An 11,269-nucleotide genomic window follows, 5' to 3' on the forward strand; every position below is an offset into this window, starting at 1 on the left:
CAGTACTACAACCGGGAGCAGATCCCCTGGAACCCGGGCAAGGTCCGGAACCTGCGCGAGGGGTTCGCACAAAGCGCGCCCACCACCACTGCTGCCTCGTCACCACCACCAGACGGAGCCGCAAAATGTCACGAGATGAACGCAGTTCCGTCTGCAGTCTGTGGGTCGGCGGAGCAGGTGTGCGAGGAAGCGAAGAAAGGCGTGGTGGAGGATTCGGGGCAGGGGGATGACAACACGCCCAGGGCGCCACTCAGCGTTGGTGGGGCAGAGCTGCCGCAGGCAGGGGGCCATGGGCCTGCCGGGGAGTGTCCTACGACTGTGGACGAGGAAAGCATGGACACAGACGAGCAGGCCAGGAGGGTGTACGAGCTGGAGGACGTCCTGGTGACACCCGGCACTGTTCGGCGAACCCTGCAGGAGATCGAAGAGCGACAAAAGTAAGTAGACAGGAGCAGCTGAGGACTTGTTTTTTTGAAATTGTGCACCCTTTGATTAACCAGTAACCATTGAGTGAATGAATGGTGTGTGGTTTTGGTTGGGAGGAATGGGGAGATGGTGGGATGATGGGGAGATGGTGGGATGATGGGGAGATGGTGGGATGATGGGGAGATGGAGGGCAGGGTATCTGGGGGTGGGGGGTGGGGGTGACATTTCAGAAAGTAGTAGTTTCTTTCTAAGGTAAGTAAAGCGTTTGTGTTTGAAATTTCTGGGAAAAGGTTGGATGAGACACACTGAAATATCAAAGATTCAGTGAATGTTATTTTGAAGGCTGCAGTCACATTAAGATTAAACATGTTCATTCTAAAGTTGTTGTACATTGTGTGTAAGTCATGCATGATTTGTTATATGGCCCCTGTTTTAGTCTTGTTTAGTTTCTTGTTTAATGTCTGTGTTTATCATTATGAATAGAATTTGTTTTGTTTGTTGGATTATTATTTTCTTTTTCTCAGGAAAAAAAAAGGGTGGTGTTTGTTCTTTTAGACAAAATAGATTCAGTAATAAATGCATTTTCTGTATCATGCTTCGGATTGTTAGGAGAACTTTCAGTTTTATACTGACTGGATCTTCATTGGAAATGCACACGTCTTGGCGTCCCATTGCTTGTGCTTCTTCATGCAGATGCTAAGTTTTGATAACTGTATAAAAAGAAAGGCACTCATAGTTGATTTACTAGAACTAGTTGTGTAAACTATAGGAGACCAAGATATGATTTAAATAGATAGATAGATAGATAGATAGATAGACAGATAGATAGATAGATAGATAGACTCCAGAAATTTTTTGGCCTGAGATTCCAAGGATCCTGGTTTTTTAAGTCCAGTGGGAAACTGCTTGCTCACATGGTTTGAAGTTTGTTTCTTTAAAAGAAAAATAACCAAAAATAGCAGGCTAACAGCTGCAGTGTGGTTTTATGGATAAGATCTTTAATCGTTTGTTCTTGTTTGAATGTTGACATCATGTTTATTGTTCGCATTCCTTCTGTTGCATTTGTAAGAGAGTTAATTGTTTGTTCTTGTTTGAAGTTGAATTGTAATACATCTGTTTCACCTTCATTATGATATATTCCTTCCGTTGCATTTGTTTAATTGGTTTGTTTTGCATGTCCCCATGGTTTAGTTGTGTATGTTCTGGAAAATTTTGTATTTACATATATCCCCCCCCCCCCCCTCCTTTTTTTTTTTTTTTCATTTGCTGTGCATGCTGTTGGTGGAAGACAAATTTCTTATGCATCCTCCACATTGTTCTGCATTACACACTGACACATCTGACAATGGTCCCCACAGAATCTTTGCACCAGCATCAACCTACTCATTGTTCACCTCCCACCCCCTGTCCCCCACTCCCACTCCCCCCCCCCCACCCCCCACCCCCTCTCAGGCATGTTAAGATCTCTCTGCACGCTCTCACTCCTAACAGACTTCAGGGAGACGACACAGACAGCGGTGCGAAGTCCGTCAAGCGCTCGTCCAGCCTGCGGGAAGAGCGCGAAACCAACAAGGACCGCGACTCCGAGCGCCGCAAAACCTGCACCCCGATCGTCTCCCCTCCCCCGGAAAAGGCGAGCGAGGTGGCGGAGGAGGAGGAGGAAGCGAAGGTTGAGAGAGTGGAGGGTGAAGGGGGCGTGTTTAGACTGGACCACCACGTAGGGGAGAGCAGCACGGACGATGTGGAGGACATGGAGGGCGGGAGGACGGAGGGGTGTGCGGGAGTGGAGGAGGAGGGGGAGGAGGCAGGGGTCACTGTGTACACTTTTGGAGAAGAGACGGTGCCGGTGAAAGCGGGGATAGTACGTCGTCAGAAGCAAGGTTTGGGTTCTGCTCTCCTGCCTGCCTACCTGCCTGCCTGCATACCTACACCCTTCTCTGTCTGGTTTTCTTCCTTGTGGGCTTGACGTGGTGTTGTTTGTTTTTTAAGTGAACTGGTTGTTTTTGGTGGTGTTTTGATGCATGCGGTTGATTAATGGTGATGATTTCACTGGTTTCCTTCTTTCTTGTCACTGTTTGTGTCTTTCAACCTCCATTTCTCTCTTTTAGTGCAGTATTATGAAGAAAATAGTGTTGTTGTTATTTATTATTAGTTGTAGCTGGAATAGTAGTTGAGGGATAGTAGTAGTAGTAGTAGTTAATTGTGATGTTACATTCCCATTTTTGTTGTTGTTGTTTTCTTTATTTTAAAAAAAAAAAAGAAGTAATTTTTTGTCTTTTTTAATGAATTGAACCGCTTATTTTGAGAGACATTATTCATTCATTTTTACACATGAAATATGTACATGCACAATTTCACCATGCCCATGAGTACACTTGCACAAGTTTTGACACATGCACCAGTGTCTTTGCTCAAAGTGCACATGCATGTTTTGTTTTTGTTTTTTTTTACATATGCACAAACATATGTAAATTTGCAAAGACTCACACACATACATGTGTACATATGCATGCATGCATGCAGACATTTGCATACACACACACTCATACACATGCATGTGCATGTACAAAACTTTTCTCATGTCTACATGTAAGCATGTGGTGGCTAAGTGATAATGCTCCTATTGAGGAAAAGGTTTTCTAAACAGTGTTGGTAATTGATGGAAAGTGTGTGTGTTTTTGTGTGTGCATGCATTCAAGCATATGTGCGTGTGTGTGTATGTGATTGTATGTGTGTGTGTATGTGTGCATGTATGCGTGTGCATTTTATGAATGACAGTGACACTAAGTTTTCAGATCAGTTTGTGTGATAGTGTGTGTGTGCACACGTGTGTGTGTGCACACGTGTGTGTGTGCGCAAATGTGTGCGGATGTATGTGTGCGTCTGTGTGTGTGTGTGTGTGTGTGTGTGTGTTAATCATGTTTACACGTGTTCCACTCTGATGGTGATAGTACTGATGCGGTTGTGTTGGGTGCCCCAGAAATTGAGAACAAGTCGAGCTGGGAGAGCCACCACCACTCCCTGTTGCACGGCAGCACGGGGAGCGTGGCCAGCCTGGAGGACCCCGAGAGGACAGGGGGGCGCTGGCCGCCGGACCACTCCCACCCCCACCACCACCACCCCCCTGAAGCCATGACCCTGGGTGCTGAGGACACCTTTGAGCCTGGCAGCGTCAGTGTCAACGTCGTCACGCCTGATCCTAGTCTAGGACACGCACACCACATTCCGTGTGCACAGCTGTGCACACCCCCTTCACCTGCCGCTCCACTGGAGGTGGGTGAATGCGGAGGCAGAGAGGGTAGTAGGACGCCGCAGCAGCAGCAGTTTATGTCTGGTGGAGCATGGAGGAAGCCGGGCCAGGAGTCTGTCACTGACAGCAGCAGGGAGGACGGCAGACCTCAGGCGGCCGTGCCACACGCCTTGGAGAGGCACCACCACCACCAGCAGCACTGCAGCGATCCTGCTGAAGAAGATCACTGGGAGGAGGGAGGGACTTCAAAGTTTCCCTTTCGCCCGTATGCCCACTCTTTCCCCTCCACCCGGAGACCCACCAAGGAGTGTCACTATGATCAAGAGACTCTGGCCATGATCAGAGAGATCGGCTCAACGTTTGTGTCCTCCCCACCCAGACGGGAAGAGGAGGACAGCCAGGGGGGGACCAGTCTGGTCAGACATTTGGTGAAGACCATTGAGAAGGAGACCCACAAGCCCAAGCTGGAGCGCAAGATCGTCATCATCGACAGTGACTCGGGCCAGGCAGGGGGGAAGAAGCCCAGCACCAAGGCAGAACTGGGATCATCGCTGTTCACCCCCTCTCCAGACTTCCTGTCCAACATTGAACGGCAGCTCTCTCAGCCTTCACAACAACCAGTGTCTCTCCCTCACCCGGCAGACTGTTCGGGGCAGCCAGTGGTGCTGGAGGAACGCAGAATCATGCCTCAGAGTTCTGCCGAGGCCTGCATGGCTGGCTCCAGCCCTCCCAGCTGTGTGGGACTGGGGGAAGGAGGTGAACAAGCGCTTTCAGTGGTGAAACATTTGCGAGGAAGGTTTGAAGGGAGCGGTGTTCACTGTGACAGTAGTGACGGGGAGGTGTCGCTGGCCTCAGCCTCCCACACGGCGCCCTCTGCCTGTGTGGACGATGGCAGTCGTTCTGTGGTGATGAGGGAGAAGAAGAAACCGTGGGTGGTGACTTCCAGGTCGGTGGAAGAGCATCGTGTCAGTGATGCTCCGGAATCTCAGCCCCACTACCAGGTGTCCTACTCTGCCACAGCGTCCACCTCTGAACCTTCCCGACTGTCCCGGCGACCTCGCTCGGCAGACCACGCCACCTACCTGACCAGCGGCACGCCCAGGGTTCAGGAGCTGGAGGTGGCTGATGGGGTCAAGGTTCGCAAGCTGCATGGGAAAAGTCATCCTCTGTCCAGACTCCAGCAGCAGAAGCAGCAAGGGGAAGCTGCCTTCCCTCCTTCCCTCCAGCGGCACAGTCCTTCCCACTCCTCCATGTGAGGAGGGGGGGTGCGGAGGGGGCGTAGAAGGGAGAGTGGGGGGAGGTGCAGGGAGCAGAGGACTTAGTATCTCTCAACAACTGTGCCTGTCCTAGAGTAGGAATCGTTTGATGTTTGTAAGGGGAAAAAAGATATCGGGTTAGTTCCTTGATTCATTTTTTGCAGTGTTGCCGTTCAGGATAAGACTTGTAACTTGTGTGTAGAACAAACATAATATTTGATGATGGTGTATAGTAGTAGTAGCTGAGATATTTATGGAACATGTATCGGGATATCACTTTGCATCAGCTGCATCAACATGTTTGTATATTGATTGATTGTTATAGTTAAAATATGATGTAATTCAAAGACCTGCAGTGACTGACAGACTGCAAACGTTTTGTCATTTATCAGTTTGTTTGTACATTGACTGATCGTTAAAAGTTAGAACATTGTGTACTGTAATTCAAACGACTCACAGTGATTGACAGACTGCAACATTGTTGTCATCAAAGATCCAGCTTTCAGGGGAAAGGAGCACAGGCATAGGTCATGACTGTGTGAATGGACATGTGAACGATGGTATGAAGTTGTGTGTTAACGTCAATTTGTTAACCTGTGTGGAAAATTCACTGATGTCCTGGGGTAGAATCTGTTCCAAAAAATGTTACTGAGCTGGAGTTGAGTTTGCTTTTTGTTGTTGTTTTTTTTTTTTTCGTGTGTTTGTTTGACAAAGTCAGGAAATAGTATTAATTTTCTTAAAATTTTTTTCTAATCCTTTTAAATTTAATTTTTTATGTTTCTGTGACAGTCAGTTGTCATCAGAGGGTCTGCTTTAGTTTTACCGGAACATGAGAAACTGATGTATGATTTTTTCTTCCTTTATTCATGGTTTGAATAGAGTGATCTGGCTTGAATGCCTGGCATAAACAGCGCTGGATTTCCATTGAATTATCTCACAGTATTACGTGTGACAGTTGTTTGTTGTTGTTTTTTTTCGATAGCGCAAGGGTCACATAAAGGTAAGTGATTTTTTGTTTGTTTTTTTGCTTCTGCATCTGACAGGAACACAAGTTATCTTTCCTTTTTTTTGAAGGTAGATTAGGCTGTAACCATGCTATGTGCACTGAGCTGCTGGAATTGGAATTCCCACCATTATCTCCCAGCGAGGGTTTAAAACAGAGTCAGTTTTGAATAGGATAGTTGGCTGTGTGTAGCCACTAGGAGTTTAAAACATTGTCTCATGTGTCAAAGCAAATAACAGTCTGTCTTCATAACCCTCCTGTTTTCGATCCTCTGTGGGGGTAAACCTTCACATCGGCATCATGAGTTTCCTGGTTGTAGCCAAGTGATAGGTGTAGAGGAACTTTCACACTGGCGTTTTTTAATCAGCTGTCGACCAGTGAAAGATATAGAGGAGCCAAACTCAAACAGGGTGATAGATACTGTCATGACCTTTCCAGCAAAAAAGCAGAGACAGAAGTGAAGTGTAGCCTGTTGCTTTGTCGTTAATTAGGACTGATAAAACATAATGGGAATGAAGGGTCAGGCTTACAAGTGGACCACTGAACCAGCGGGCGTATCAGGCGTTCGGTCACCCATGCGCTTCTCATTAAAAATCGACTTATCAGCAAATGGAGACTTTCCTTTTCTTTTCTTTTTTCTTTCTTTTAATTGATTGAAAGTTTTGTTGAAATTGTTTTAAAGAATAGTTCTGATGTTCATGATTTTGTTGTTGTTTTTTAGGGGTTGAGGTGGGGTTTGGTTTGTCGTGTGAATGTGCCAGATGTATAGGAAATACCCTCATTTAACCTTCTGAAAACCTCAGTTGCTAGGCAATCAGCTGGCCATCAAATGCCACTCACAATAAGCCTTCCCCATCCCACTTGCTTTTCTTTTCTTCTTTTCTTTTTCTTTAAAAGGCTGCGTCTTTGTTAAGTCAGTTCATAATGAATGGAAGAGTTGTTGACAGCCCTCATTTTCCTCCACAGTCATGCTGACGACTTGTTCTGTGTCAGGAAAAGTGTCGTATGGTCAGTAGTAACTGTAACAAGTGTATTTCTCCCATCTGGTGTTGATGTTGGCTTCTTTGCGTTTGATCAGTCACATGTATGCATGTATGTTTTAACCACACTCTGGGTGGTGATACACGTGGCAGTATCTGCACCTGTGGGACTGTGAGCGTCGGTAGGCGAGAGAGTGGGGAAGGGACTGCACAACTCCTCACTAAAAAAAAAAAGTCACCTGTGCTGGTCAGGCAACCAGGCTAATGTCGGAACGACGAGATAGCCTTCAACACCCAGCTTTCCCAAGCCCTGCGGCGATGGAGAAGTGGTAACGGGGACAGGCAGAGGATGCTGTTGGCAGTTCCTAGTCACGACTCTGCATGCAGGCGGCTGTGGGGTGATGGTCGTCCGCCGTAGACTGGGGTGGTGATTGATACAATGTCGGGTGTGGCTTGACAGGCTGGAACAGGAGTGATTGTCCTTCCAAGAGGGATGTTTTCGTAACTTAATTCAAGTGAATTTAAGCTAACATAACCCCTTGATGTAGCCTACACGGCGGGTTTAAAACGGTCGTACACATAAAAGCCCACTCGTGTACATAGGAGTGTACGTTGGAGTTGCAGCCCACAAGCGAAGAAAAAGAAGTTAACATAAAACTTAAAAAGTATTGAGAATTCACAAAGGACTCTTTCTGTCCTCCTGGTCTGTTTTTTTTTTCTTTCTTTCTTTTTTTTTTTTAGGACTCAATGGAATTTTTCATCTTCATTTTTTTATTTTTTTATTTTTTTTTTTTTTTTTACCTGGAAGATTGCACAGCTTAGAAGGAATTTGAAGGAACTGATCAACTATACTGAAATAAATAGCTATGAGAATAAAGCCATTTGACTGACTGATTACAGTGACACTGTTTGCTGCCTTTGTAGGCTAACTTGCAAGTTGGAAAAGTGTGGAATAAATGTTGAACTTGGTGGGTATATGGCATAATGCACTGCTTACTGAGGGTCAGCAGTGAGACTGTTACATTCAGTTGTAAGTTAGTTTTGTGCCAGCCTCTGTTTTCTCATGAATGAAGTCTCTTTCTGTTTTTCTGTTTTCAGTACATGTGGAGGGAGGGTCTCTTTGGGGTTTTTTGTTGTTGTTTTTTGATAAGAAAAGCAACAAAATTACATGAAAGATGATAGGTTGAAAATGACAATAATGATAATAATGAATACAATAACAACAGAATGAAATAGGGATGGTATGTATAGAAAGGCTAAATAGAATGTTCAAGCAGTGTGAACATTCTGGCGTTTCTTTCAGTCACAGGTACCTATTTCAGTCATGTTAACCTTAAAACATGAGAATTCATGTCCTTTTGGAAGCCAAACATTCCATGACTCAGACAGAGGCCATAGTGTGAGTGTTTGAGATTTGCCTGTGAATGTAAAGTGACAAGAAACCTGGCCAAGTGATAACATTTTCTGCAGCGAAGAATACATTTTCTTGCCTGTCTTTGTACTCAGGTCTGCAGTTTCTGTGTTTTGGGAGCGCGGTTTGGAATGAGCAGTTGACGTTACAAGTGTTATTGTGATGCTTACTGTGCGGCTTTGTCTGCCAAGATTGGTGGTTGGTTTGGTTTTGTGCTGTTTTACCAGCTGTTGGTGATGTTTGAAATAACAAAATGCCAGGGAAAAAAAATATATTGATGGGTATAACAGTACCATTAACACTTTCCTGCTTAGCCCTTTTTTTTTTTCTTTTTTTTTTGCAGTAACATTTTATTGATAATGATGTTGGACTTGAAATTCTCCCCTAGTCTTGTAGTGTTGTTTGTTTGTTTGTGTCCAGGGAGGTTGTGGTGGCTGGAGTGGGGATGTAGTGTGGGTTGAAGCAGGTGGTAGGGTAGGAGGAGTAGGGGTGGTCAGTTCAAAACTTTAAAAAAAAATTTTTTATTTTTTTTTTATACATCACCATGCCTACTCCTGTCCGTCCCCCCTGGCCCCCTCCCCCCCTCCCCTCCCCTCCCCTCAAAATCTTCACACACCTCTCCAGCACAAATCAGTATTTATGGTAAATTGAGATAGAACCAATAATGGGTTTGCACATTTCTATCCCTTTTTTTTTAAAAATGGAAAATGAAGACATTATAGTTATTTGTTAAGACGTCTTTGCTGCAGCGCATGTTGTTGAAGCACTAGAGACATCAGTACCCTGGTTTGATATATGACTATGTCACAGCATAGCATGCATCATTCAGTGAGCCAGCCCTTCAGGCCTGTGGTGGGTAGTCCAGTTGTTTTTTTAATGTTGGGATTTGTTGTTGTTGTTGTTCGTTGGTTCTTCGGAGTTGAAGATGACCATGACTTCCGTGTCGGATGGGGAGGGTCCACGGCTGTGGGTCCAGAGGTGACTGACTGGAATGAAAGAGAGAGAGAGACTGCATCTGACGATGTCTGCAACTCTCCCTCGTCCTGGCCTGTCTGTATATTGTGGCAACACCGAGTTGAGATAGCTGGAGGTAATTGGGAATCTACTATGAAGAGAATATGTAATAAAAAAAAGATATATATATATATATATATATATATATATATATGTATATATATATATATATATGTGTGTGTCTGTGTGTGTGTGTGTGTGTGTATGTATATGTGATATATATATATATATATATATATTTGGAAAGAGAGAAAAGTGAGAAAGAGAGAGAAATTAATTAATATATATGGTCATGTATATTTCTAAGGCTCAATGCATTAACAATGCACACACACACACACACACACACACACACACACACACACACACACACACAGAACAGTAAACGAGGGTAGATAACAAATAAGAATGGGGCAGTTCTTTCTATCACATGCAGCGATGTAATGGAACTGATTTGGACAACAGGGCTTAAAACTAGAAAATGTCACATTTGTGTTGTCTTCCCACTTGCTGTTGTAAAGCACCAAGTACCAGCAGCTTTTCAGCGACTTTGTTTTAGCTGTTTAGTATATGTAATCAATGGGAACATTATTGGTGCTTCTTTATTTTTACATTAAAATATTTTTTTAATCGCAAACTGAAGCTGTAGATAAATGTATAAATGGAAAAGAGTTGAAGTATGTTGTTTTGGGTGTGGGGGTAATTTTCTTTCTTTTTTTTTTTCTTTTTATATAAGCCTGAAGAGGTGTGTACATAATGTTGCTAGAAAACATGGAGAAATCTACCTGCAGCCAAATGCATGGTCACTCAAAGTCACACAAATTGATGGCAGCTGCTTGACAAGTACAAAAAGACAAATCAAACAGTAGGTGAGGTTTTACTGGTCCAGTCTTCTGCAAGAAGGTGTTTCTGGAGGTTTATCCAGGTTTGAACTATCTATGGCATGAATCGGTCAGATGGAATCATCTGTTAGAAGTGTTCGGAAACCATCTCAGCAGGAGTTATGATTTTCAGCTCTTGAAAAATAATGTGAAGGTGTTTTGGGTTTAAAAAACAAAAATGATTAAAAAGAAAAAAAAAAGAGAAGAAAAAGTATGTCTGATGGGAGAAAAGCACATGAAAAAAAATGTTATTACTATCAGTGGCAATAAAAAATAAAATTGATTGGAGAAAAAATACTGTGGAAGAGTGACACACACCATGACCCTTCCATTGCAATGCCCTGTCTTGTCGCTGTACATAAAGTTGGTGACATTGTATGCTATCACCACAATGCTTATCTGTGTGTGTGTGTGTGTGTCTGTGTGTGTGTGTGTGTGTGTGTGTGTGTGTGCTCCAGAATGACTGTGTGTATATTCATTATCTGCTCTTACATTTGTATAGTGACATCTAAATTGATTGAATGTATATACCAAATCAAAAAGTATGTTTTTGTCCATTTGAGAAGGGTGTGAGGGGGGGGGGGGGGGGGGGGGGTCAGCGTGTTACCCTCTTTGCATTCTTTTGTCCAAGTACGGAATATCAGAAACAACATTTCAACATTACCATCAATGTATCAGAATGACTTTTCATTGCAGAGTAGAATTTATAATCCGTAAAGGATCATATAGTAGAATTTATCAGAATGACTTTTCATTGCAGAGTAGAATTTATAATCTGTAAAGGATCTTATAGTAGAATTTATCCTCTGTAAAGGATCATATATCTCTGCATGAAAACAGAATCTGCATCATTTGTATGCTGACAGTCCCTAGTGGTTTACAACATGGGTGAGGCATCTGTCAGTTTCCACTGCACAACTTGTGCGTCAGAATTGGAGGCTCTCAAACTGACCGGTTTGTGTTTGGTTTTCCTCTTCACTCTCTGATGGAATTTGACTCATTCATTGTCATCTTATGGGTTATGTTGTCTGGATCTTCAGTGAACTTC

At 43.9% G+C, this 11,269-nt stretch overlaps 1 protein-coding gene across 1 annotated transcript in view; it reads left to right on the top strand.

Moving 5' to 3' along the window:
- Nucleotides 1–8,654, top strand: part of LOC143302355 (uncharacterized) — a 60,622-nt gene extending 51,968 nt beyond the window's left edge. The window contains 3 exon segments of the mRNA XM_076616997.1: nucleotides 1–437; nucleotides 1,918–2,306; nucleotides 3,407–8,654. Coding sequence (XP_076473112.1) covers nucleotides 1–437; nucleotides 1,918–2,306; nucleotides 3,407–4,932 — 2,352 coding nt within the window. The 3' untranslated portion in view covers nucleotides 4,933–8,654.
- The last annotated feature ends 2,615 nt before the right edge of the window (nucleotides 8,655–11,269 follow it).

Source organism: Babylonia areolata, chromosome 29 (genome assembly GCF_041734735.1).
Source record: "Babylonia areolata isolate BAREFJ2019XMU chromosome 29, ASM4173473v1, whole genome shotgun sequence".
Taxonomy (NCBI): Eukaryota; Metazoa; Mollusca; class Gastropoda; order Neogastropoda; family Buccinidae; genus Babylonia; species Babylonia areolata.